Source organism: Dipodomys spectabilis, unplaced genomic scaffold, assembly GCF_019054845.1.
Source record: "Dipodomys spectabilis isolate Male_0828 unplaced genomic scaffold, ASM1905484v1 ptg000054l, whole genome shotgun sequence".
NCBI lineage: Eukaryota > Metazoa > Chordata > Mammalia > Rodentia > Heteromyidae > Dipodomys > Dipodomys spectabilis.
Genome location: NW_024870731.1, coordinates 14891832 through 14913996, shown reverse-complemented (window position 1 = coordinate 14913996; position 22165 = coordinate 14891832). Strand labels below are relative to the sequence as shown.

General features: G+C 42.4%; 1 protein-coding gene across 1 annotated transcript in view; it reads left to right on the top strand.

Annotated features, from left to right (window-relative positions):
* The window catches only part of Znf385d (zinc finger protein 385D), a 243059-nt gene that overhangs the window by 184469 nt on the left and 36425 nt on the right, over window positions 1-22165 (top strand). The window contains exons 6-8 of the mRNA XM_042680295.1: window positions 4981-4995; window positions 12290-12309; window positions 18277-18298. Coding sequence (XP_042536229.1) covers window positions 4981-4995; window positions 12290-12309; window positions 18277-18298 — 57 coding nt within the window. The remainder of the gene's footprint in view (window positions 1-4980; window positions 4996-12289; window positions 12310-18276; window positions 18299-22165) is intronic.

Genomic DNA, 22165 nt, shown 5'->3' with positions numbered 1-22165 from the left:
TGAAATAGATTAAAAAGTAAATAACATGTCAGGAATTCAGCCACACAAGGTAACAAGCTGTTTTTCTTATTCTATATTTTCAATATCAACAGATAGAGAAAGGGACCCTCATCAAATGAGCCAAATACATCTTGGTCATAATTAAAACACAAAATAAGTCTAAGAAAATGGGCCAAGAAGAATGCAGTCATCAGCATGAGAAATGTATCCCTCATGTATAATTCTGCTAGCAATGCTAGAGCTGGCTTTCAAGCAGTACAAAATGATTTTGGATTTGGAAAACGGCAAGACTTGTGAAAGGGTTCTGATTAGAAAAATAGTCTATATGTTCTAATGTGTGCAAAGTGGATGTTCAGTTTTTTTTCCTCTCTGGATTTAAAATAAATGAAATATATTTCTAACCTCAGAAATAAAGTGGAAGATCTTTCACAGAAAAGGTAGCATGAACTGTAAGTGCCTGACAGGGTAAAAGAGTTACTTTGTGTTGGATGACATGACCCAGAGCTATCTGTAACACTATGCTTGACCTTGGATGAGTTTCCCAGATGAAAGGACAGAATGAGATCAGTTTATTTATCAAACATTTCTTTCTTGGGCACGCTCAGATCCTCAGGATTTGAAGCACTGCCCAGGTTTCTAGGGAGACAGGGCAGCATCCACACCATCTTTGCCTCCTAGTCCCTGATAGTGTCTTGTTCTGTGTATCTTTTAGGCTGTTGCATTGTGGTATTCAGGCTCTCCCTGGGTTTTCCCATCTAAGCCTTGGCAATGGGAAGCAAAGAAAGTAGGTTGGGCTGATTGCACAGGTGGGTAATAGCTAGAAAGAAGAGGGTTTAGTTTAAATTGTTACTGCCTGGCACCAACCAGGCTCTCTCCCAGGTATCACACTTGCATTTGTGCATAGTAGCAAACATCTGTGGCAAAAAAGAAATAGTAGTTAAATATAGGTGGCATACCATTTCCAACATTTTGAATGTGATGTGCTTAAGTACTAACTTTGTACTAAATACTATTCTAGGGCTGGGAAGGTAGCTCAGTGGTAGAGAGCTTGCCTTACATGCATGAGGCCCTGGGTTTGATTCCTCATCACCACATAAGCAGAAAAAAAAAGCCAGAAGTGGTGCTGTGGCCCAAGTGGTAGAGCGCTAGCCTTGAGCTGAAGAGCTGAGGGACAACGTCCAGGCCCAGAGTTCAAAGACCCATGACTGGACCCCCCCAAAAAAACCCTAAACACTATTCTATTTAAAAGCAGAATATTTAATAAGAGAAGATGAGGGAGTGTGGAGGAAGGGTTGGTTCACCAGGAGCTGATATGTCTGAGGAGATAATATTTATGTCAAGAACTGAGAAGAAGGAATTAAAAAGGACTTTTAACAGTCAACACAGGAAGGATGTGCAAAGCCTTTGAGTCAAGAGAAAATGTGTCATGTGAGAGAGACAGGAAACAAATATGTCTTTCAAGGCTGAGCATCAGGTTTAAAATACACTTGTTTGTTTTAGTACAGGATCAAAACAATTACAGATTCCTTTAGGAAAGCCAAAGGAGAAACAATCTTGAGGTCCAAGCCTCAGAACCGGGCCAGTCACAATCACTCTATCTAAAGAAAAGAAAATAGAAAATTACTTAGACATATCAGATCCTTCTTCAAGCTACTGGTCAGAAAAAGAAGAGGAAAAAATGGAGCAAGGAGGACAGAAATGTCCACATAATGTATAAAATCTCCTGCTGTGTACTTGATAGAAATAAGGAAAATAAGAATTTTAGTTCTAAATCCACAGGCAAGAGCAGCTACCCTGATCATCGCAACTCTATATAAAAGGATACAACCAGGCACTGGTGGCTCATACCTATAATCCATGTTATTCAGGATGCTGATATGCCATGGATGATACTTCCTAAAGTTAATCTCATTGCTTTTGTGAATACCATAGTACATTGTTTGCTCCTGTTCTCTACTCCACCTTGTAACAACAGCAGCTCTTTGCTGTTTCTAGCTCTTAGTATTGAGTTTTTGAAGACTGTTTCTTGTCCTGCTTTTAACTTTATTCTTTAACACTTTGAATTGTCTAGCATTGTTTGTAAAGTCAATAAATATTAATATAGCATGGGTTCTTTGATCTCAGACCCAAAATGAAAGTGGGGAAAGAAGGAGGAAAGGAAGGGGAGAAAAAGAGAGAGGAGGAGAGGGAGAGGAAAAGGGAAGTTGGAGAAGCAAGAGAGGGGAAAGAAAGGAAGTCAGAAGGAAGAGGAAGAAGTAGAAGAGGAAGAGAAAAAGGAGGGGAAGAGAAGGAAATGAAGGAAGGAAGGAAGGAAGGAAGGAAGGAAGGAAGGAAGGAAGGAAGGAAGGAAGGAAGGAAGGAAGGAAGGAAGGAAAGAAGGAAGGAAGGAAGGAAGGAAGGAAGGGCCCTGTTAAATGTAATAGGAAGCAATTGAGCTTCGGACTTCACAGAAGGGAACACCATGAGACGAGGTTAAAATACTCAGGCCCACTAGGTTGAACATTTCGATTTAATACACTAGCTAGTTCTCCTGTGATCACTGAAATTCTCTCTAGGATTAGCACAATGTTTCAATTCAGCTAGCATTTTGTTTTCTATGTGAATAAATTTAAAAAGTATTTACTCTGTTTAACCATAGTGAAAATCTGAAGATTTCATATATGAGTTTTTTTTCATATATGAGTTTAATTAACAGGAAACTATTTGTATCCTATGTATACCTTGCTGTCATTGTCCTTGAAGAGAAATGAGTTACTTGCTCTGATTTATTTAGTGAGAATATCAGAGCTGCTTTAGGGGCTTTTGACAAAAGGATGTTCCATAGTGCAGTCTCTGGCTTTGTGCATGTCAATGAAAATAATATCCATCCAAGTAGTGGTAAGAAAACCCAGAAAGGAGTTCCAAGTCAGAACTTGGGAGAATTGGGGCTTTTAAAAGTAAGTCTATCAGTTTTACATATTATCTCAGGAAAGTTACAGTGTGTCTTCATCTTTTTCCAACTTAGAATTAACATCCTACCATTGTCTCTGAAATTCAGGGAGTTGATGGACTGTTCTCACTTTTTATTGGTAAGAATTAAATAGTATATGAAACTGTTGTCTCTAGTCACCTACTGTCAGTTTCTAGTCACCCCAATGATTTGAAACGTGATTATAAACCTTCTCAAACCCTGTTCTATGTATGGTCCCATGGTGACTGAAGGTTGGAGAACTGTAGAACAACAAACAGACTTTACATCTGCCTTGTAGTGCCAGGGTTTCATCTATCATTCTTTCTCAGTCCATGACTGACCCTCTACCATTTGAACCACTCCCCAAGTCTGACTTTTAGCTGGTAAATTGGAGGTAGACACTTGTAAACCTTTCTGTGTAGGATGGCTACCCTCCTGAGTAGCTAGGATGACAAATGAGAGCCTGTACTTCCTGGTTTGTCCTGTATTTTCCTTCCATCCATAGTTAACCCTGCAGGGCACTTGCATCTGAAGGAAGAGTTTTCAGACTTTGACTCTGGTTCTTGGCTGTCTGTGACCTGAGAACAAGTAACTTCTCCAAGTTCTAGCAGACCACTTTTTTCTCTTTTCCAAAAAGATGAAAGATATAAACCACTTCAGTACATATCATTCCTAATTTGACTTTCATTTTTAGATATAATTCCATGTCGTCAATTTATTTTAAGTCATGCCTTTTGATACTCATTCTATGAAATAATATTTCAGAGTTTTAGACAAAATTATCTCTAATTTTATATTATGTTTCCTTACTTTTTAGACTGTGACAGTTTCCTAGAACAGTGGGGATGATGTGGGCAGAAATCACACACCAGGTCACCAATTAGAAAAATACTAGTGCGTTCTGGTGGGAATTCTCAAACCTATGAGATTCGTACATTCGTGAAGCTAAATTCATGGTTGTTATGACCAATAGTTGTCATTATGTGCAATATGTAAATTTTCTCTTAAATAGATTTTTAAATTAAAACAGTAAATTGGGCATACTGACACATGGGAATCTGAGGCAGGAGAATGATGAATTAGAGTCCTGGTGATACTCTGACTCAAATACAAAACAGCACACACACACAGATAGATAGATAGATAGATAGATAGATAGATAGATAGATAGATAGATAGATAGATAGATAGATAGATAGATAGATAGATAGATAGATAGATAGATAGATAGATAGATACACAGACAGAAAGACAGATAGACAGATAGATAGATAGATATGCATTTTGTGTTCATGTTATTTTCAAGAAAATGCATATAAATATATGTATGTGTATATACATATATACTTCATTAGCCTTCTGTCACTCATGTATTTGAGATCTCTGCATAATGGTGACACAAATAATTCTTTATAAGAGAAACAATTTCTGCAATGTAGGGAATCAAACCAACAAGATACAACTAAGACGAAGTCATGGGTATGTGTTTTCCAATTTTAGTTATCTTGGTGAAATTTATAACTCTTTCAATCATCCTATGTATATATCCCTTGTCCATACCTCCAGTAGGAGAACTCTGGTCTTGGGCATAAGGAAATCTAAACTTATATTAACTTGACCCTAATGTTCTTGAACAGTACACCCAACTGGTGTCTCATAAAGTGCAAATTAGGTTCCATTCTTTGCTAGCAAACCAATGAGTTGTGTGATTTGTCCACACCTTCCATAAAGACCAGAAAACTAGCTTGGTATTTATATGGAATAACAGGCTGCTGAATTTCTTTAGCACACATCCAAAGAGATCTTACATAATCTATCCATGAGGAGAGCCTTCACTTGCAGTGGATGCTCCCCTACTTCCCAGCAGGGAAATCTTCCCAATGTTGAAAGATACTCGTGTCTCCTGTAGTTACCCTGTGAGATCCCCAGCTCCCAAAGCTGTGCCAAGGACAGGTTGGGTGAAAACCAACTCCCAGACTGATCAAACTGCCAGGGATCATGTAAGGTGGTTGGGGACAAAAAGCCCACAGGAAGTCCACGACACCGTTGAATTCCTCCACCTAAACGAAATGCATTTAGTGTGCAAGACTCAAGTCCAAGAGAGAGGGGCATGAAGCTGTGCTGACAGTTGGTGCCCTGGAGCCTGATGTGAGGAGATGATGCCTGTGGACAAGTGCTTGTGCTCACTGTAGATAAGAAATGTGGAAGAGGGTCCTGGATGGACTATGGAAATAGACAGTAACTCAGATACTAGGATTGCAAGAAGGTGGATGAATGGAGAGCTTCTCCCATTCATGCTGGGTCCAGGGGCTGCCTGGGCCACTAGCATCTGCGTGACCATCAGAAGAATGTGGGGTTCAAACGGAACTTGGAGCCGCCGCGCGCCCTCCGCGTGCGGCGCACTTGGTCTGTGGAATGCGCAGGTGATGTCACAGAGGCCAGGCTGGGCAGTGCGTCCTCAGCGACCCGAGGAGAAGGATCACTGCCGCCCCTTCTCCCTCTCATAGCTGATAATTCGCACATATTTGCCCGTCATGGCAAACGTTCTCAGTAAATTGTATGATGAGCTGCCCAGCCTCACCTTCCCGAGGTGGGGTCGCAGCGCAGGACCCGAGCCTGCACGCTGTCCCGTCTGTAGGAAGGTCAGGACGGGTCCCAGGCCGGCACCGCCACCAGCCGGTCCACCCAGGGCCCCCAAGAGGAGGTGCCCGGAGCTGGAGGCCTCGGACACCACCCCGGGGCAGGGCCCTCCGGCGTCTCCAGAGCGATCGCCAAAAAGACCTGCGCCTCCGCTGCCAGCTGGAGACTCGGGGTTGGAAACCCCCAGCAGCCCAAGCACCCCTTCGGGTCAGCTCGAGTCCACAGCCCGAATTGCAACACCCAGACCGCGCAATCATCTTGTGGTGCCCAGGATGCCGTGGGACGTCCCTCTTCCCGACTCCAACAGCGACGAGTTCGAAGGCCAAGAGGGTGAGTTCAAAATTCAGGGAGACCATCAGGGACAGGCCAGTGGGAGGGGACGACCTAGCAACGGAGCAACGGCACCATGCCGTCCTGTGACCGTCAGGAGAGACTTACTCTCAATGGATGCTGCCTTACTCCCCAGCAGGGAACTCTTCCCAGTGTGGAAAGGAACGAAAAGGTGCTTGTGTCTCCTCTAGGTACCCAATCTCATGGCCGTGACATTCCCAGCTCGCAAAACACCACCGCGGACAATCTGGGTGAAAACCAGCCCCCGAACTGCTCACGCTCCCAGGAGTCAGGTAAGGTGGTGGAGGGCAAAAAGCCCACCGCAAGTCCACCACCAGACTCCCAGCAGTCAGCGAAGGGGGTAGACAGTGAAAATACCAAAGCTCGTCCACCACCAGACTCCCAGGAGTCAGCGAAGGGGGTAGACAGTGAAAAGCCCAAAGCTCGTCCACCACCAGACTCCCAGGAGTCAGCGAAGGGGGTAGACAGTGAAAATACCAAAGCTCGTCCACCACCAGACTCCCAGGAGTCAGCGAAGGGGGTGGTGGGTGTAAAGCCCAAAGCTTATCCAACACAAGACTCCCAAGCGTCAGCGAAGATGGTGGACAGTGAAAAGCCCAGAGCTCATCTACCAGACTCTCAGGAGACAGCGAAGGGGGCAGTGGGTGTAAAGCCCAAAGCTCGTCCACCACGGGACTCCCTGGAGTCAGTGAAGGGGGTGGCAGTTGAAACACCCACAGCTAGACCACCAGCAAGCCCTGCTACCCCAAATCTGGCAGCTCACAGAGCATCCAAAAGGAAAGCAGCATTGCCATCAGCTCTGCCTTTGCCAGAGATTGTGCCAGTGCCCGTACAGTGGGGTCGCAGTGAGCTTCCCCCTCCTCCTAAACTTCCATGCATGGACATGCAGAAAGACGTGGACAAATGTAACACCACTCAGTCTACTCACAGTAAAAGCTGTAAGACAAAATGTTCAGGGAGGAGAACAGAAGTGACAGATGGCAGTGACATCAACACTGCCTCTTCTGTTCCTCCACCTGTTGTAGAGACTTATGTCTTCGTGACCCTGCCTGCCTGCACTTTAAACATCCCAGCTCTTCTCAACACCGCTAATGTGGAAGAGCAGGCTGCTGGGGCCAACATTGTGCCAGCATCCTCATCTAACTCTAATGAGGGTCTGGCACCTAAAATCCTCATTTCCTCTTTGGCTCCTCCTGCAGACTCTCTTCCTTTTGGTACCCCAGCCTCTCAACTGGGGGTTCTAAATGATAAAAATGGAAACCATGCCCCTTTAATGAGAGCTGCAACCCCTACCACTTCTCTCTCCTCCAAACTTCCTCTTCCTGATCATTCCATTCTCCCCTGCACAAAGGAATCTAACACTGCTACTTCTCCTGATTCCTGTCCTCTTCCCTTCCCCACCCTCCCTGTAGTCCCACTTCCCATGAACACTACCACCACTGATATGGCTGCAGCCGCCCCCAGCCTATCCTGTCATGTGAGCCTGCAGCCGGCCACAGATGACGATATTGTTCAGATGGATACCACACCACCATCTGCAGCCGTCATTTACTCATCTCCCCAAGTCTCTACCACTGACTCCTGTGCATTGCCGCAGGCTCCCAATAGCCTGCAACAGGGAAACTTTATGAATGGGCCCGTACCCAGCGGCCCACCTATACCTCCCCCACAACCAATACTTCAGGCCCCCTGTGGCCTGCAACCAGGACACTTGCCGAATGGGCCAGTGCCCACCAGCCCACCAGTACCCCAGGCGCTCTGCAGTCCGCCTCAGGGCCATGTCACCGTGGGCCCAGACCCCACTGCCCCTGCAACGCCCTATACCTATCCAGTTCCCCAAATCCCCTGCAGTCTGTACCAGGGGCAACTTGGGATGGGGCCAGCCCCCACCAACCTACCTCCTACCAGGGGGTCCTGTTCTTCCCAAACCTTGGTCCCTCAAAATGATCACTATTCCACCAATGCCATCTCTGTTGTGCAACCACAGCACACAATGTCACACAGTGACTCTATTTCCAGCAAGCAAGACCCCCACAATCATTTTATACAGTCTCAGCACATGCAGGGACCCAGCCCAAATACTGGCCATGCATCTAGTGCTAGTGCCCTTCCACACCCCACACTTGGGGTTTTCAGTGGACTACCTGATAATAATTACTCTCTCAGCCAACCAGTCCCCTTACAAACACCAGTTATTGACCTAACCGCACCTACAATGCCACCACCTAATGACTTCGTCAATGTGATCCCCCTTGTGCAGCAGATGCACAATCCCTCTCTTCCGCTATCTTCTGCTCCTCTGGTCCTTCCCAACATGGACCAAGCAGTTGTCCTTACTCACGGAAGTGGCTCTTCCCCACCAATGAAATTATCCATGGACGATGACGATAACATGATGGATACAACACCTCCTTCAGAAGCATTTATGTTTCCATCTCCTCCGATCTTGACAAACAACCTCTCTGTAGTGAACCAGGCCCATCCTGCTCCTGCCCATGTGCCACACAGTGACATTATTTCTAACCAACAAGACTCTTACAATCAGTTTATACAATCCCAGCACATGCCGGGGCCAAGGCCACACACTGGCCATGCATCTAGTGCTGGTGCCCTTCCATACCCCACCACTGGGGTCTTCAAGGGACAATCTGACAGTTTGTCTCTGAGCCAACCAGTACCCTTGCAAACACCAATTATTGACTTATCTGTGCCTACAATGCAACCACCTAATGACACCAACATACAAACAGGACATATGGCCATGTCCATGCCTGTGCCTGCAGTGAATGCTGATAATACACCCCAGCACACCTCTTGTAGTGATTCTTATGGTGTTTGCAACACTGTCAGACAGAAAACTCCTGGCAAGAAAATCTCCAGACGCACAGGTTCTCATGACACTAATTCATCCCTGAACCAGGCCACTCCTGCAACAAATACTGGCTATCCACCTAGTGCTAGTGCCCTTCCAGACCCCACACTTGGGGTTTTCATTGGGCAATCCGACAATTTCTCTCTGAGCCAACCAGTGCCCTTACAAACACCAGTTATTGACCTAACCGCGCCTACAATGCAACCACCTAATGACTCTGTCAATGTGATCCCTCTTGTGCATCAAGTGCACAATCCTTCTCTTCCAATATCTTCTGCTCCTCCGGTCCTTCCCAACATGGACCAAGCAGCTGTCCTTATTCATGGAAATGACTCTTCCCCACCAATGAAATTATCCATGGACAATCATCATATGAAGGATATAACACATCCTTCAGAGGCTTCGATCTTTCCATCTCCTCCCATCTTGGCACACCACCTCTCTGCTGTGAACCAGGCCCATCCCGCTTCTGCCTATGTGCCACACAGTGACGTTATTTCTAGCATGCAGAACTCTCACTATCAGTTTATACCGTCTCAGCACATGCCGGGGCCAAGCCCACACACTGGCCATGCATCTAGTGCTGGGGTCCTTCCACACCCCACCGTCGGGGTCTTCAATGGACAACCTGACAGTTTGTCTCTTAGCCAACCAGTACCTTTGCAAGCACCAATTATTGACCTAACTGTGACTAGTGACACCAACCTGCAAGCAGGACATATGGCCACGCCAATGCCTGTGCCCGCAGTGAACGTTGATATCACTCCCCAGCACACCTCTTGTAGTGACTCTTCTGGTGTTTGCAACACTGCCAGACAGAAAACTCCTGGCAAGAAAATCTCCAGACGCACAGGCACTCGTGACACTAATTCATTCCTGAACCAGGCCACTCCTGCAACAAATACTGGCTATCCACCTAGTGCTAGTGCCCTTCCAGACCCCACACTAGGGGTTTTCAGTGGGCAATCCGACAATTTCTCTCTGAGCCAGCCAGTCCCCTTACAAGCACCAGTTGTTGACCTAACTGTGCCTACAATGCAACCACCTAATGACTCCGTCAATGTGATCCCTGTTGTACATCAAATGTACAATCCCTCTATTCCGATATCTTCTGCTCCTCTGGTCCTTCCCAACATGGACCAAGCAGTTGTCATTGTTCACAGAAGTGGCTCTTCCCCACCACTAAAACCGTCCATGGACGATGACGATAACATGATGGATATAACGCATCCATCAGAGGCTTCGATCTTTCCATCTCCTCCCATCTTGACAAACAACCTCTCTGTAGTGAACCAGGCCCATCCTGCTCCTGCCCATGTGCTACAGAGTGACACTATTTCTAGCAATCAGGACTCCTACTATCAGTTTATGCAATCCCAGCACATGCAGGGGCCAAGTCCAAATACTGGCCATCCATCTAGTGCTGGTGCCCTTCCACACCCCACTCTTGGGGTTTTCAGTGGGCAACCTGACAATAATTTCTCTCTGAGCCAACCAGTCCCCTTACAAACACCAGTTATTGACCTAACTGTGCCTACAATGCAACCACCTAATGACTCTGTCAATGTGATCCCTGTTGTACATCAAATGTACAATCCCTCTATTCCAATATCTTCTGCTCCTCCGGTCCTTCCCAACATGGACCAAGCAGTTGTCATTGTTCACAGAAGTGGCTCTTCCCCACCACTAAAACCGTCCATGGACGATGACGATAACATGATGGATATAACGCATCCGTCAGAGGCTTCGATCTTTCCATCTCCAACCGTCTTGACAAACCTCTCTGTAGTGAACCAGTACCATTCTGCTCCTGCCCATGTGCCACACGGTGGCATTATTTCCAGCATCCAAGACTCCCACAGTCAATTTATACAATCCCAGCACATGCCGGGGCCAGGCCCACACACTGGCTATCCATCTAGCGCTGGTGTCCTTCCAGACCCGACAGTCGGGGTCTTCAATGGACAACCTGACAGTTTGTCTCTGAGCCAACCAGTACCTTTGCAAACACCAATTATTGACCTAACTGTGCCTACAATGCAACCACCTAATGACACCAACATGCAAACAGGACATATGGCCATGTCCATGCCTGTGCCTGCAGTGAACCCTGCCATTACTCCCCAGCACACCTCTGGTAACGACTCACACAGTGTTCTTAATACTACCAGACGGAAGAAAACTGGCAAGAAAATCTCCAGACAAACCGGCTCTCGTGACCCTAATTCATCCCTGAACCAAGCCATTCCTGCAACCTCTGCCACAATGGCAAACGGTGACTCATCAAATACAGGACACTTGAGATTTAAAAAATCCACCAAACGCTCACTTTCCAACTCTGAAGCACCTACAGGCTGCCAAAGGCAGAAATTTTAAATGTAGAAGATCAAACTCTGTAACAGGACTCAAGAGACAGGTCCAGCTTTCTAATAAGACTGAAAGTTTATTTTACTTTCTCTTAACACAAGTCTTCTCTACCTACAGCTTGATTGCTTTAGTAGGATGTTCCAGTGGAGACTCATTAATGACTCTTTAGTCATCTTCTCTTGCTTGAAAACTAGCTTGACTCAGCAAAGAGCTGGACCATGTTTCAGAAGTCCTAGATCCTGAAAGATGAAAAGCTGTTTCCTCACAAGTGGTACTTATTGCATTATTCATTGCATTACCACTATCTTTCCTTATTTCAAATAAAGCCCCCATCTTTATTAATAAATACAATTTAAAACGAATTCATCAAAATTAAATGATTTGTCCATCTTTTCTTTTGTTGATGGGTTCCATAGGTTTGGGTGTGAATCAGAAGTATAATAAAGGGTCTATTTAAATAAACAGTTTGCAGAGAATGCAAATAGCCATAGAAAGAGCTTTAGATTAAATGTAAAAGTCAACATTCAACCGAAGTATGAGGATTCCTGACTCCCCTTAAATCCAATTTTTTAGGAGGTGCAAGGAATTGGTTCCACAGAGCTATGATATCCATGAATATCACTGGATATGCCCCAAACCTGTTTGGTTGTCTGTCTGGCCTCATTTGGTGGCACTACGATGTCCTCGTGACAACATCATGCAGTCAGGACATGTGGCCACAACATCACCTGTGCCTGCAGTGAACCCTGCCATTACTCCCCAGCAGGCCTGCTGTAGTGACTCACATAGTGTTTTCACACTGCCACACTTGTGAAAACTGGCACAAAAACTCCAGCCTAGCAGGCTCTGGTGATCCTAATTCCTCACTGAACCACGTTATGCTTGCAGCATCACCCACAATGGGAGACGAAGTAACTTGAAGTAAGTACAAAGGTTTGAATTCAGGGGTCTTCATCCTTGCTTGATTGCTTGGCCGGTGGTCTACCACTTGAGCCATGTCTCTAGTCCAGCTTTTTGATGTTTAATTGGAGTTAAAATGTCTTAGACTTATCTGTCTGGGTGGGCCTTGAAGTATGATCTTCTGCATCTTCCTTTCTGGAATAGGTAAGATTACCACCAGGAGCCTCCTGTACCCCATTTGTAGGAATTCCTCATGTGCTCCCCATTCTGTCTTCACATTTTTTATTTAGTTTTATTTAGTTTTGGTTGTTGTGGGGCCTGAACTCTGGGCCTGGCACTGTCTCTTAGCTCTTTAGCTCAAGGCTAACTCTCTGCTACTTGAGCCAGAGCTCCACTTCTGGCTTTTTCAGCTTATGTGGTGCTGAGGAATAAAACCCAGGGCCTCAGGTGTGCAAGGCAAGCACTCTACCACTGAGCCACCTTCCCAGCCCTGTCTTCACAATTTTAAATGACATTAGTTTCAGAACTTAAAAACATTTGCATTTCCCAATACCAGTACATGCATAAAAAAATTAGATGCAAGTTATACCATCTCAAATCTGCATTTCTTGAATCAAACCAGAGGATAGACTAATATTTAGAAAGGAAATATTTGTGAATGATAAAGTATTCCATCCTCTCAATTGCTGTGTAGTATGATTTTTACCAGGTATAATAATATAAAACAAAAAATGATACAATTTTAAATAATTCCAACAAAATAACGCAGGTTTTACAAGGGAAGTTAGTGAATAAGGAAACATGGATGCAATAGGAGAGAGCTATTGAAGTTTGAACATCAGCTTTGGGCTGGGAGTATAAGTATGTAGATATCTTCGTTTGTAAGTAAACAAACATTTCTTGTCATTCAAACAAAAAAAAATGAGTCAACATAAAGATAAAGGTGTTTACCAAACATTTTGGGATTTTGGACCCCTAAGGAGAAAGCTGTTACTGGCTCTGAGTTTTCTGCTTGCTTTTGTGGAGTCAGGGAGTTGAAAAATCATGGGATCCTAAGTAGGTCCAGTTCCTTTCCTCCAAGTTCCATAAAGTACTACTTTATGGGTGGAATCCAGTAAGCCTCCTTGCTGGCAGGGATTTGTGAGCATCTGAAATACCTCAGGCTCTCAGTCCTTGTGTCTTGAGGCACCAGGCTCAGTTCCCTGTAGAAGACATCATTAAGTGACAATGTAAAGAGCTACACAGAATCCAGGACTCTCCAGTGTCTAGTAACGGGTACTGAATGCTAAATCCATTGAAGACCCTGAGTTCTGTACTTTAAAATTAGTAACTATACAAAATTAAAGGTGCAAGCAGGCTTTAAAATTCAGTCAGGGATCCATAAACTATAATACTAGCCACTTGGGAAACGGATATTAAGGGATTGTAATTCAAAGCCAGCCTGAGCATAGAAGTACATAATACTCCATCTCAACAATGAATGGGTGTGGTGGTGTAAGCCTGTTATCCCAAACTACGGAGAAAGCACTATGGCTGGGCACAATGGCACTTGCTTGTCAGCCTAGTGACAAAAGGAAATACAGGAGAATAACAGTCCATGCTGGTCATAAAATCAGACACTCCCAAAATTAATCCAAACCAACAAACTGTTTATCAAAATAACTACCAGGAGGTTCAGTGGTGTTAGGGTGAGAGGTAATTAAGGAATAAAGGGAGAAAGTGAAAATTTACACGCACATGCGCGTGTACACACACACACACACACACACACACACACACCCAAGCCAAGAATGTGCTAGAGACATTGTTCAAATGGTACTTGCCTAGGAAATGTGAGACTTGAGCTGAATCCCAATACTAGAATGGTGAGAGAGAGAGAGAGAGAGAGAGAGAGAGAGAGAGAGAGAGAGAGAGAGAGAATTAACTACAGAAACAGGAAGAAGAAAAGAAAAATGAGAAGAACAAGAAGCAGCAGCAAAAAGGAATAAAAGAAATAAAGAATGGGCTTAGGATAGACTATCCTTAAGGATCTTTGGAAGGTAATCATTAAAAAATACCCCATTCTTTAATAATTTTCTCCCAGATCCTCAATGTGTCCCTTCTGTTCTTCATTTTTTCTCATATTGACACACAGGTAATGACAACAGTGAATCTTTAAAATGATTTCAAAGAATACTTTTGGACAATGTTCATGAGGCCTAGTTCAATATCACGATTCCACACCCTGTTCTCTGTATTACCTGTTGGGCTGGAGGTAAAACCACAAAATCTAACTTAATGCACCTGCCTATGTCAGTTACTCAGTCAACACAAACCCAGAGTACTTCTTCCAGGAGCTCCAGGAGAAGGATCAGGGAGACTACACAGAAGGCAGATAGGCAGAGGGAGGGATATCAAGGCAAGTGACTATTTTGCTTTTCTTTCCTACTGGTTTTGTCTAGTAATTGTGAATATTCAAAATTAATTAGCACAGAAAAGGTGACTCTGTGCTGTTCCTCTGCATGATATGATAGCATTCTGGGAGTAGGAGAAGGGAGCAAGAGGAGAAAAAGGGGGAACAGGACAAGACTGTTCAGCCAAAGGGAAAGGAGGAGGAGAAAATGGAGGAATGGAGGAAGGAAGAAGGAAGGAAGGAAGGAAACAATGGTTCTTTTTAAAAGCTATAAGATGCCAGGAGCCAGTGGGTCATGCTTTGAATACTAGCAGGGTCACTGTTTTAAACGAACCCAGGCAGGAAATTCCCTAAGATTTTTAACTCCAGTTAGCCACACAAACCTGGAAGTGGAGCTGTCATTCAAGTGGTAGAGCACTAGCCTTGAGGAGAAAAGCTCAAGGACAGAGCCACACTCAACAAATACAGGGGGAAAAAAAGCTGTAAGTGATTATGTAGCTTCAGACTTCATTGAAGAGAACACCATGAGACAAGTTTAAAACACTTAGACCTGTTATGTTGAACATATTTTAATATAATAACAACACTAGCCAGTTCTGCTGCAATCACCAAAGTTCTCTTTAAGATTAGCACAATGTTTTAGCTCAGCTAGCGTTTTGCGTTCTATGCAAAGAAATTTGAAAATGAGTTTATTCTGTTTAAACACAATGGGCATAAACTCAGGCAAGCAAACAATAGTAGATTTCCTTTGACTTTCTGAGAGACCAAAGACATTCCAAAGGCTGAAAATGTTCTCGGAAAGAAGTCATTTTTCCACTGTGTCACAATTGAAGCATTGTAAGGAGTACATTATCCTGTGTACTACGGACTGTGTTGAATAAGACAAAAGGATTCTCATATAATCTGTTTTGATGGTTTAGCTTAAGGGCTAAGAAGTGCTTCTCTGTACTTTATCCTCTGGGAGTTTTTGAGAATCGGAATATTTCGCCTAACAGGTTAATTAACAGAGAACTATTTCCACCTTAAGTACACACAGTTGCCACTTTGCTTGAAGAGAAACGAGCTGTTTATTTGCTCTCATGATTTTTTAGTGAGAATATCAGAGCTTCTTTAGGAGATTTTGATGGATAGAAGTTTTATAGTACCAGTAGTCCATGGGTTTGAACTTATCAAGCCAACTAGTGGTTAAGAAAATCCAGAAAGGAAAAGTCAGAACCTAGGAGAATTGGGGCAAGGGTATTCTGTGCGTTATATGCATATGTCAGGCAAGATAAAATGTACCTTCATCTTTTTCAAATTAGAAAGCAACAACATGCATCCCACATTGTCTTTAAATTTTACAGAGTTGATAGACGGTTCTCACTTTTTATTAGAAAGAATCAAATAGGATATGGCACTGGTGTCTCTCGTCTTTTGTCAGTTTCTAGTCACCCATTGATTTGAAATGTGATGGTGAACTTTCTCAAACTCTGCTCTATGTATGGTTCCATGATGTCTGAGGGATAGAAATAGCCATGGAGAAACTGGTACCACAAGCAGATTTTGCATCCATCTTGTGATGCCACGGGTTCAACCAACACTCTCTCAGCTCCTGGCTGGCTCTCTACTACTTGAACCATTCCCCAAGTCTGGCTTTTAGCTGGTGAATTGGAAGTAGACACTTGTAGACTTGTCTGTGTAGGCTAGCTTTGAACTGTAATTTTCCTGAGCAGCTAGGATGAAAGGCAAGATCCACTGCCACCTGGCTTGTCCTGCACTTTCCTTCCCTCCATAGTCAACCCTGCAGAGCGCTTGTGTCTGATGGAAGAGTTTTCAGGCTTTGATTCTGGTTGTTGGCTGATCTGTGACCTGAGAACAAGTAATTTCTCTAAGTGCTAGCAGAACCACATTTTTCCCCTCTTTCCCAAAAAGATGAAACACATAAACCATTTTGAGTGCATGTCATCCTTAATTTGACCTCCATTTTAAGATATACTTATGTGTCACCAATTTATGTCATACCTTTTGATACTAATACTTCAGAGTCTTAGACAAATGTATTTGTAACTGAAGAATAATGCATCAGAAATAATACTTCAGAATTTTGGGCAAGTTTCTAACTTTATATTGGGTCTCTTTAGTCGATTTTCTGCCTGATATTTTCACAGAATGGTGGGGATAATGGTGGCAGAAAACACCCACTGTCACTCTTCAGAATCCTCTAGAACAATACTAGTGAGAATTCTCGAACCCAGTAGCTACCTATTCTGAGGCTACCTAAATTGGTTACTTAAGCTTGATTGTTTTTAATAGGTAGAAGTCTCAGAATATGGCCTTAATTCCTTAAATCTTATAATATGTGTGTTGAAGGGTTTTTAGGTAAAGCATTATGCTTGAAGATGCCAAAAAAATCCAGAGAAAGTAGAAAAGAACTAGATGATGGATTTCCTTTCCAAATTATGCACTGAAGTTATACTCTGAAAGAGATATTTGCCTAAGTGCCTTAATATCATGCAGCGAGGAAAGTGGAGGTACAGTGTTTTCATTGATCTAACAAGACTTGAATTTTACCAACGTTAAGTTCAACATGAGGCATTCATAGCTAGTATTCTTCATCTTCTCACTTTCTTAATGCACCTGTTTGGTGCAGTACTTTGAAGGGAATGGATGATTGTTTTAGAACCAGCATTAAACCTCTAGAGCACAAAACAATTCTTAACTTACATCTTTCTCTTCAAGTCTTCTTACCCATCCTGTTTAGATATCTTCAATTCCAAATGACTAATTCTTTGTGTAGCCATACTAATTCTTTAAGTACTAATTCTTTAAGTAGCCATACTACACTACTATAAAGAAATTAATACTTCAAACTGTTGTAAATTAATCAAACTTCTCTGACTACAATGTCATTAAAAGAGGAAATAAGTGTGCTATGGAGCATGCTTGTAATCAGAAGTGCCTAGAGGCAGAAATGAGAGAATTTTTGTTTGAAGTTAATCTGTGCAAAAACAGTGGAATCTTATCTTAATGAACCAGTCTGTCATGATTATTCTTGTCTCTAATCCTAGCTATCTGGGAGGTGAAGGTGGAAGAATGGTGTTTCAGGGCTGACTCAGGAAGAAAGTATGAGCCTATATCTAAAAAATAATTGAACAGGTCTGAGAGCATAGCTCAAGTGGTTGAGCACCTGCCTAGCAAACACAAAGCTAGTTCCAACCCCAGGACAGAGGGAGAGAGAGAGAGACAGAGAGACAGAGACATAGAGAGAGAGAGACAGACAGATAGACAGACACAGACACAGAGAGGAGATATGAGCATCTGTAGAAGAAGCAAACATGAACCAAATTCTATTCTTTTATTCTTTTTGTGACATATTTTCACACATCATCTATCATTATAGCTGAAAAAGGTACTTCACTCTTAGAACCCTGCCTCCTCTCAAATTTCCTTTGAATTAAAAGATTTGAAAAAGGGGTAGATGCAATGTCCTTATAGCCTCCTCCTCAGAAAAGCAAAATCATTGTGTACAAGGTATGTGCAGTGCAGCTAGGGACAGCCAGCGTGGATTTAAACTTAGGGCAGATTATGGAAGAGCTCAGAGTGACATTTACCTGAGTGAAACCACAGTGCTTCCATGAAGCAACTTTCTACATTAATGGGACAAAGATCTTCCTCATTTTATTTAGAGGAACTACATAAGAGAATAAGAAGCCAGGTGCTGGAGGCTCACATCCACAGCCCTAGCTATTCCAAAAGCTGAGATCTGATTATCAAGATTCAAAGCTAGCCCAGCAGAAAAGTCTGTGAGACTCTTCAGTTAGCCAGCAAAAAAAACCAAAAAAACAAAGTAAGCCAACCAACAAACACAAAACATGCTTAAAAGTGTGACACAAGTGGTAGAGCAATAGCTTTGAGGGGAAAAAAGCCAAGAGAGAGTATTAGAACCTTCGTTCAAGTCCTAGTATTAGCACAAATACAATATAGCTACAGCAAAGTGGGTATATGGAGGAGTAGGCAAGTTGAAAGAAACAATGAAGGTCTTTTTGTTTGTTTCCCAAAATGTTGAGCAAACGAATACATTAAAGGTAGATATTAATAATGTATTTTTATATTAGGATGGATCGGAGTGATATACAGAAGGGTGTAAAGATACGACTTACAGGGTTGTTGCGACTGAGGGGAAAAATAAGACTCTAAACTCTGCTATTAGAAATGAAAGTAAAATCTTGGCTAGCTGAGATCAATCTCTGCAGGAGAGGACCATCCTTTTGTAGTGGTCACAGCAGCCCTCTGTATTCTGGTGAGTGATGGAGAATGAATCAGGGGCAGCTTAAGAGACTGCCATCAGCCTGCAGGCAAGGCTTAAAAATATTGAGGGATTTGTGGCTGTTCCCAGACCCAGATCTCACTGACATCTCTGAGAAGAAAATGGGTGGTAAAGCAATTAATGACAACAATGCTGCAATACTCATACAGGTGTATTTCTCACAGGAAAGAAATGGGATGCACTGAAAAGCATATAGATATGAGTTAGGAGTACCTACAAAAATGAAGAACAAATCCCTTCTTGGAAGAATTGTCAAAAATTTAGGCTTTTGTCCTAGTGACAATTGGATGTTAGACTTCTGATTAACACATTTTTTCCTGGGCATTTCCTGGACTATAAATGTTTGCCTTGTGATATCTACTCTGGCTAGGTGACGAGAGGCTGTGGTCTTCTTGGAGATAGAGAGGCAGGAATAGAGGTGGAGAACTTGTAAAAAATATGAGAAAGAAAGTTCCCTTCAATCTAAGCTCTGAAGAAAACATTCCAACACATTATTCACCAAGTTGGGGAAGAAATGTACTTCAAATTGACTATATTTTATATGCCTTATTAGAAACTAGAACTATCTCTAAAAACTGGCATGTGTGGCCTTGGACGTTTAGCAGAATGCATAAGAATGTAACCAAAAAGCAAGAACATACAAACCAAACACTGGGAGATGAGTTGTAATTGCCTCTCTGTAAATTAAAATTTAGGTTTTACAGGTGGTTAAATATTGGACAGAAAATGTGTTCTGAGGACTCTGGTTAACTTTTAAACACAAGGTTTAGAGGACTTGTCTATTAAATCTCTCTGTGAAGATGTCTAAGTATTTAATGAGGAAGAAATTTATAGCTTCTTATTTTGGACCAGAGTGCTTGGCGGGTAAGAAGGTCACATGACAGCTTCATGAACTTACTTGTATTTCTCTGTCTCATCCCACTGTGAAGCCAGAGAGTAGGCTGTGTAATGTGTGGTAAGCATGGGCACTGGTTCATTTTCTCATGCACTGCATTTCTATGACAAATTTTAATTTGCTATATACATCTGTTGGGGTTGTCTTTCTATTAAAGAGAAATTGGGGTGTGTGTGTGTGTGTGTGTTTATGTATATTTCATTTTCCAGAAGCTGTAAATAACTATGTGAGTCTTATACAAAGGGATTTTAGAGACTATAATTTGAAAATGAAATATAAATTTATTAAGCTTGGGATGCAGCTTCTAGCAGCTATAGTTTAAAAAATACAAACGTAGATCTACTCTGTTTGGAGAAGGGTTGACTATACTTTTTCTGAAGCTAATATTAATGTTCCAGAGGATAAAACACACTTAATTGGGAGTTTGAGGTACTCTGTGTGTGTGTGTGTGTGTGTGTGTGTGTGTGTGTGTGTGTGTGTGTGAGATAGAGAGAGAGAGAGAGAGAGAGAGAGAGAGAATGTCCCTGTACCTATGTGTATGTGAAAGTCAGTCAGAAAGAGAAGCAGATGAGATAGGAAAATTCCTTTGTTTGATTTTTAATATAAAAAGTCCATGCCTTAGTAGTAATATTTATAGTTTGTTTATAATATAAAAAGTCTATGTATTTGCAGTAAGATTTATTTGTTTCCAGTAAGATTTATTTGTTTCCAGTTAGTGGACCCATTGTCAGATATTGAAAAGAAGGCTTTTCCCCCCATTTTGGAATATAAGATTACACAGCTCACTAAAAATGTGCATGTAAGTTTACATTAAGGTTCCAGATAGTGATTATGAATTATTATAAAATCTCTGGCAATTACTTTCACAAATATCTGCTTTTCTATGGTTGAAGCAATGCTTTATCAAATACCCTGAGAATACTGCAATCAGCAAAGTATTTGCTTAGGGGAGAGATTTAAACGAGTTGAAGGCTTACTTTAATCTTAGCTGCCTTTCGTTAAGCCAAATAGTGTGTAGCGTTTACCTCAGCTGAACTTACTTGGGTTAATTGCTTTGTTTGATTTGCATGTATATAGCATCCTCTAATATCTATGAGAATATAAGGTATCCACGTTTATTCGTTGTAAAGAAATGGAGGCACAGAGGATATTCTGAGAGGATGGTGCAGGGTGGGGACAATCTGGGAAGGAAAAAAAAAGTAGCTGTCCAAAAAACGATTGACACTACCTCTATATTAAATGTCATTGAAAATGAGAGGTGTTAAGTCTGCCTGGCTTCTCTTTACTTCCTGAGATTTGGGCTGTAAGGAGGCCATGAATTTGGGCATCTGTTCACATCTTAGGGTGGGTGGGCACCAAGAGAAGGCTCACCAGCTTGAGGGGGCCTGGGTGAGTGGAAGAGCTAACAGTACCTCCACCAGCTGAACTTCCAGGTGAGGTAGAAAGAGGCTCCTTGTATGGCTGAGGTGGGAGCCTAATGCATAACCACTCCTGCCCTCTTCCTCCTCCTCATTCTAAGTAAGTGGGATGTTTGCTAGTCATGTAAACAATGCCTTATAACACAAAAAGAACACACCGACCTCAGATTTCATTCCAGATTCCCTTTAGCAATGCATGGGCTATTTTCATTTTAAGAAAATGTAGTTCCGTAATGCATGTAATATCATTTTTGTTTATGAATATTTCTACTTTCTGTCTTATTTTTTATTTTTTTAATTTTAATTATCACTAAGGTGATGTATAGATTACCATTTCATAAGCCAGGTAATGAGGACATTTCTTCCTGAGCAATATCACCCCTTCCTTTACTCTCTCCCAGCAACCCTCTTATATAAGTCATGTATGTTTACTAGTTTTACTGACCTTAGCTAATAAAATTATATGTGGTACAATTCATTATCTTTTAAGTTCACTTGCATTCTTCAAACTCTCAGGTCTGAATTTTAAATTAACTACTATTTTATAAAATACCCTTTTCTTTCAGAGACCTCTAGATTTTCAGTATGTTTGTTTAGTGCATTGTGTTATAGTCATATGTAATGTGAACTTCATAGCTTCTCGATTGAAATTTATTTTTAATGTATGACTTACTTCATCATGTATTTGCATTATGATTATATCCTCAGCCTCCTAAAACTTGATTTTACTTCTTGCATTATGCTAAGCATTTTGTAATGTGAATATTACTCATAAAACAGTGCCTAGTGCCTTACCTGCCTGCCTATCCAGCTATCTTTTCTTACAAATTTAATTTATTCTATTTGTTTTATTGCAGCCAGATACCAATCTGGCTTCACAAAAGTACATCCACGGGAACTGAAAACACCAGGGAATTCTGCGTGCCAAATCTTTGGAGGTTCAATTAAAATTAGAAAAGACAGTGTTTAGATTTGTATAAATGTTCAGCCACCCAGCCATTGTAATGACCTCTGGATGTCCTATTCTTGGGATGTAGATTATGATGGTGTAAATGTGACAGGCTGTCTAGATAT